Source organism: Ipomoea nil, unplaced genomic scaffold (genome assembly GCF_001879475.1).
Source record: "Ipomoea nil cultivar Tokyo-kokei standard unplaced genomic scaffold, Asagao_1.1 scaffold1978, whole genome shotgun sequence".
Classification (NCBI taxonomy): domain Eukaryota; kingdom Viridiplantae; phylum Streptophyta; class Magnoliopsida; order Solanales; family Convolvulaceae; genus Ipomoea; species Ipomoea nil.
In genome coordinates this window covers 2,026,510-2,033,128 of record NW_017618406.1, presented here as the reverse complement: position 1 = coordinate 2,033,128, position 6,619 = coordinate 2,026,510, and the positions used below count along the sequence as shown (strand labels likewise).

General features: G+C 40.9%; 2 protein-coding genes across 2 annotated transcripts; both read right to left on the bottom strand.

The window, feature by feature from the left end:
- Nucleotides 1-986: 986 nt before the first annotated feature.
- On the bottom strand, nucleotides 987-2,197 carry LOC109147234 (uncharacterized mitochondrial protein AtMg00810-like). The gene is made up of 2 exons (XM_019294864.1): nucleotides 1,735-2,197; nucleotides 987-1,693 (listed from the first exon to the last, which is right to left on the bottom strand). The coding sequence occupies exons 1-2, from the start codon at nucleotides 2,195-2,197 to the stop codon at nucleotides 987-989; spliced, it is 1,170 nt and encodes a 389-aa protein (XP_019150409.1).
- Nucleotides 2,198-4,433: 2,236 nt separating this feature from the next.
- Nucleotides 4,434-5,614, bottom strand: LOC109147233. The gene is made up of 2 exons (XM_019294863.1): nucleotides 5,090-5,614; nucleotides 4,434-4,979 (listed from the first exon to the last, which is right to left on the bottom strand). Exons 1-2 carry the CDS (start codon nucleotides 5,612-5,614, stop codon nucleotides 4,434-4,436), a joined length of 1,071 nt encoding a protein of 356 aa, XP_019150408.1.
- Between the last annotated feature and the right edge of the window lie 1,005 nt (nucleotides 5,615-6,619).

Genomic DNA, 6,619 nt, shown 5'->3' with positions numbered 1-6,619 from the left:
ACGTACTCAACATAACCACAATATCATAAATTTTATGAAATTATTTGACATAATAATATATGTAAAAAAAAAAAAAAAAAAAAAAAAAAAGGTACACTGCATATAATATCATTTTTATAGCTAGATAGTGAGATACACATGTACCTAACATTATATACCAATAACTCTTCTCGTTAATCACTTGACAAGTAAAAGTTAGCTATATATAAACAATGAAGGAATAAAATTTATTCGATGGACGGATAATGATTCTGAAGTTCCAATTTGGCACATAGTCTTGCTAGTAACAGGTCTTCTCTAAAACTTTAACTTATTCTAGCAATAACAAATGAAGTTTGTTGAATGTATCTAGTTTTCCTACATTTGGTGTTATTTAGGAAAGGAAACATATTCTTGACCAGCACCATACCACTATCTCCAAGAAACCAGTCTCTAATCTTTTCCGCTGCAATCAGACTACTTGAAATGTCTAAGAAATTCCACTCCCTAAGATCTTAACTGAATGAATAGTTGCAGTTCTTGAGCTAAGATATATCCAGATGTGTATGAAACAGAAACAAGTATGATTACTGAAATCAAAACTTAGTGCAAGCACGAGACTTGTACCTACCAATCTACCATTACAAGTATGATAATTACAAGCAAAACTTCATGAAGTATCGAAACACAAACTGATAAAAGCAGAACTTTTATACAGAAGCATGCGAGATACAACTAATGAGCATGTAATAATACACACCCAAATATATATAATTATTGAAATCAAGGCACTTACTAGACTCTATCATTTGATATACACCCAACACCTCGAACGCGTGCACAAAAACCCAATGAAATATGATTAAAGGAAGAAGAAGAATATTTTGTTATGCTTGAACTGTTTCGTCAACTTTCTATACAGATCAAAGGCTCGTATAAGAGCAAATACAGGAAGGCGGGAAGGGTGGTTACAACTGAAAAGCTCAGCAAAAAATACAAGAAAGCCCCTACTTATTATTTGTTGTGGAGGGTGTAATGGTCTCATCCAATACCCCCCGGTAAGCTGGAGCATACATGTCATGTATGCCAAGCTTATGAACGAAAGCGCGTAACGGAGAAGTGGGAAGAGGTTTTGTGAATCCGTCCGCCGTTTGATTTGCAGAGGTGACAGATAGGAGCTTTACTAAGCCTTGCATCACTTTCTCACGAACCACATGACAATCGATCTCTATGTGTTTGGTGCGTTCGTGAAAAACGTAGTTTTCGGCTATAGCTATTGCCGATTTGTTGTCACAGAACAAGGTGGCATCTTTAGTAGTTGTAACTCTAAGATCATTAAGAAGATATGTGAGCCATTGAACCTCGCACACTATAGCTGTAAGAGCTCGGTACTCGGCCTCGGAGCTTGAACGGGAGATGGTGACTTGCTTCTTCGATCTCCATGAGATTAGAGAGGGGCCAAGAAAAATATAGAAGCCCGTAACAGACTTGCGTGTCTCGATGCAAGCCGCCCAGTCGGAGTCTGAAAAAGCTCTAAGGTGTAACTCTGTTTGTGAAGGGTAGAACAACCCTTGGCCAGGTGAAGCTTTGATGTATCTCAGCACCTGGTGTGCTGCTGTAAGATGTATGTCTGTTGGGGAGTCGACGAACTGGCTTAACTGCTGAGTGGCATAGGCAATGTCAGGCCTCGTGGCTGTGAGGTAGAGGAGCCTTCCTACCAGCCGTCTATATGAGCTAGCATCAGGCAGCAATTGCCTTCACCATGTATGAGCTTTAATCCGGGAATCATGGGAGTACTGGCCGACTTGCTTTCAAGGAACCCTGCTTCTTCTAATATTTCGAGGGCGTATTTCCTTTGACAGAGGCTTAAACCATCCTTTCCTTGGTGTGTTTCAATCCCCAAAAAATATCCCAGGGGTCCTAAGTCTTTGATTCGAAAAGTAGTATCCAGAAACTGTTTGAGGTCTGTAATGAGATTCAGGCTAGCACTGGCTACAAGTATGTCGTCCACATAGACAAGAATGGCAATAAAACCAGCATCATCATTCTTAGTGAACAAGGATGGATCAGCCTGAGATTGAATAAATCCAACTTGAATGAGAGCTGTAGTAAGTTTGACATTCCATTGGCGACTTGCCTGCTTCAAACCATATAATGAACGTAGAAGTCTGCATACTTGGTTTGGCCTTTCACTCTCAAATCCCGGAGGCAAAACCATGTAGACTTCCTCATTAAGATCCCAATGTAGGAAGGCGTTGTTGATGTCCAATTAATGAATGTGCCAGGATCTAGAGGTGGCAATGCAAATGAAAGTCCGAATCGTTGTCAGTCTAGCAACTGGAGAGAAGGTGTCAAAGTAGTCGATGCCGAGTTGTTGGGTGTAGCCCATGGCTACGAGTCGTGCCTTATATCTTTCGATTGTACCGTCAGCTTTCATCTTCACTTTGTATACCCACTTACACCCAATGGGAACTTTTCCCGGGGGCAGCTCAGATAATTCCCAGGTCTTGTTGTCTTGAAGAGCTTTTATTTCTGAGGCCATGGCATCTCTCCAACAAGTGTGCCAGACAGCTTGGTTGTAGGTTCTTGGTTCACAAGTGGATGTGACTGCCAAGGAAAACATTCTGTGAACAGAGTCAAGGTTATCATAAGTCATCCCCTTTGATATAGGATGGGGTGAGGTTTTGTATTGAATCACATTGTCACAATAATAGTCTTGTAACCTGCTGGACGGTTGCCTGTGTCTGGTGGAACGTCTAGCTTGTATGATAGGAGAGGGACTAGAGTCATGCATGTTATCTGCATTATCAACTGCATGACTATTTGTTGTTGCATCAGTGTTGGTCCCATCGATCCTGCATGGCAAAGATATGTGAGAATTGTAATCAAAGGATGATCCACTCTCCTCATGTTCATTGTGGGATTGTGATGAATCTGGGGGACTATGCTGGATCTCTTGATTATTATGTGGCACCGGCAGACCATGACTTTCTGCACATTCTTGGTGATTTTGTTGAAAGTCAATTTCTTCATGACTTGTAATTGAAATATTCGGCAAAGGTGGCATCAAATCTTGTGGAGATTCATCACTTATTTGACAATTCTTGGAGGTAAGGGGGAATTGGTCTTCATAAAAAATCACATCACGAGATATGAAGGCAGCCTTCTCACCAAGATCATAAAGCAGGTATCCTTTTACCCCTGCAGGAATGGCAATGAAGATACATTTTCGACTTCTTGGTGCCATCTTATGGCGTGAAGTGGGTAAGGTGGCAGCAAAAGACAAGCAACCAAAAACCTTTAGGTTAGAGAGATCTGGAACCTTACCATGCAACTTGTGATAAGGACTTGACCAATCAAGAACTACGGATGGGAGCCTGTTGATAACATAAATGGCATGGAGCACACAATGCCCCCAAAACTCAAGAGGAAGGCCTGCTTGAAATCTTAGGGCTCGAGCAACTGCTAAAACGTGCTGATGTTTCCTCTCAACCACAACATTTTGTTGAGGGGTGTTGACACAAGATTTTTGATGAATGGTGCCATTTTCATCAAATAGAGTTTTCATGCTAAATTCCAGGCTATTATCACTTCTTATTGTCTTTATAGTGACTCCATACTGTGTGTGAACCATTTTGAAAAAATCCTTGATTAAACCCCTTGTCTCGCATGAGTTTTAACCAAGTAAATCTGGAACAATCGTCCACAATAATGAGAAAGTATCTTTCCCCTTTCAAAGTCTTGATGTGGAATGGTCCCCATATATCCATGTGGACCAGATCAAAGCAGGCAGCAGAGACAGTTTTGCTCAGGGGAAAGGGGTTTCTTTTATGCTTAGCAAGATGGCATATGTCACAAGCCAGACTCTTAGTACTGGAAGCAGAAATATCAAGAAGATGCAGTTTATTTGAAGGAAAATGTCCCAAGCGTTGGTGCCACAATTCAACCTTATTACAAAGCATAGAAATTAGATTACACTTATCAAAAACAAGATTAGCTGATGGTGGATCATTGAGCAAGTACAGCCCCTTCTCTTCCCTAGCAAAGCCAGTCGTCTTCCCATGGTCCATTAGAAGGCACTGACCATAGGTAAATAACAAAGAGTGAGACGAATTCTTCAGCAACTTATTCACGGATATTATATTGAATCTGAATGAAGGGATGTGTAAATCATCTCTTAGCCACAGGTTATTGTTTAACCGGATGCTTCCCATATGTTTAACAGCCACACAATCCCCATTGGGTAAATTCACCATAGCACCAGTCACAGCAGAATAATCATCAAAGAAAGCAAGAGAACAAATGATGTGATCAGTGGCTCCCGAATCTATGATCCAATTAGAGGATGTCAGACAAGCAGTATTAATATAAGTGGGGGCGTAAAACTTGCTTTCATTACTAGACTTCATGCTGTTGAAGTTGGGAACTAGAGAGACGGCTGCATTGGTGGACTGTTAGTTATGCACTGCAGCACTAGAGGGTTGCTGTTTGTGCCCCATTTGATCAAGAAGGGAGATCAGACCTTGAACCTGCTGAGGAGTGAAGGTCTGTCCTGGTTGTGCAACTGCGGCATTAGCATACTGCTTTCCTTTGGATTTGTAGCCTGGTATCCAACCCGGAGGGAATCCGTGTTTCTTGTAACGCTTCTCAATGGTGTGTCCATTCATCCGGCAAAAGGTACATTTAGCCATAGATTTACCTCCTATTTCTGAATTCGCCCTTCTGCCATTAGAGTAGTTGAATGCAGCAGCCATTGAATCTATCGGCTCATTGAATTTTTCAGTTTGAGTGTGAATAGCATTTGCCTGGGTAAACTCCGTGCCATGTTTGTTGAGATTCATAACATTGAGCTGCCTTTCAAACTTTTCGGCCATAACCAGCACCTTGTGTAGGTCCGGAAGGGGATCAAGCACTAGAACTCCAGATTTCAGGGAGTTATAAGCTTCGCTGAGCCCCTGTAGGAATTTTATCACCTGATCAATTTCTCTGTCTTTCCTGATCTGATCCACAAGTCACACGAACAACGCGGCGTGCACTTGCATATAGGAAGGGGCCTGAGATCGTTCATCTCTTCCCAAATCGTGCGGCACCTGGTATAATAATCATTGACGGTTATAGCTCCCTGTCTCAGATCATTTATTTCGCTTTGTAGAGATGAGATGCGATGCGCATCTCTCTGTGAGAACCTCCTACGCAAATCATTCCAGATCAACTTTGCTTCGTCCATGTACATTACACTTTGTGCAATGGATGGCTGTACAGACCTCAGGATCCATGAAGACGCAATCAGATTGCATCTTCTCCACGCATTGTATTGACTGTGAGTTTGTTCCGGCGCAGGAAGGCTCCCATTGACGATTCCCCATTTATTTTTTACCTCAAGGGCCACTCTCATGGAGATACTCCATGTTGCATAGTTGTTGCTGCCAGAAAGGGGAGGGCTCACAAGTATCGCGTTAGGATTCTCATTGCTGCTCAGATAGAAGGGATTATCCAAGTCTTCGACAACGTTGCTCCTCTGCGGAGCAGGAACTCTTTGAGTATTGACATCTACCAGTGATTCCAGTTGAACTCCCTGGCTTGATTCACCGACGACTGCGGCGACATAGCTCTCCCGGCGGCGCTCTGATACCATATTGAGATATGGAACGAGAAATCAGAGTAAAGGAAGAAGAAGAATATTTTGTTATGCTTGAACTGTTTCGTCAACTTTCCATACAGATCAAAGGCTCGTATAAGAGCAAATACAGGAAGGCGGGAAGGGTGGTTACAACTGAAAAGCTCAGCCAAAAATACAAGAAAGCCCCTACTTATTATTTGTTGTGGAGGGTGTAATGGTCTCATCCAATAGGAGACGGCGGCGGAGGTTGGAGACGGTGACGGCGGTGTCGGAGGCGAGGCGGTGTACTATCTTCTCGACTTCGGCACTGCAGCGACGGAAATGGTATTTGTATTGCGCTGAAGTGTTTGTTTTTGTTTTAATTTCTTCTTTCCCGCTTAAGTGTCAATATCAAAATAAAGTTAAAATTTACAAAGAAGGAATTATTTTATTTGAGAGGGAAAGATATTTTTTTTGTAAATTTTACATGTCTTGAAAGTCAAAATTTAAAGAATAACATATATATCTATTTTTTTTAAGCAAAAAAAAAAAAAAAGATATATATATATATATATATATATATATATATATATATATATATAATGTATATCTAAAGTCAAAATTATTTTGACTTTTATTTCTTTTAAAGAATTAACATATATATCTAATATAATAAGTAAAATAACGAAAGTTTTATTTTTATTTCATAATAAGTCTTAATTTTTTTTTTTCAAATTAAATAAGTATATTCTTAGTTCTATAGGGACTGGGTCTACCATAAACCGGGTATATAGACACAGAACGGGGGCAAATTATGTTGTGTAACCGTGGGTGGACACTAGGAATGGAAATAGGCCGAGCCAAGCCGAGCTTTAGAAAATTATGCCTGGGCCTGTTACAAAAATCTAAAGCCTAGGTCTGGGCCTGAGCCTGTATGTAGGCATTTTGTTAGGCTCAAGCGTGAGCCTACAATTGGCCAGGCCTGGCTTGAATCCTTTTTTAAAAGCCTGTTTAATATTTAGGCCATTAAAAAGGCTTCGA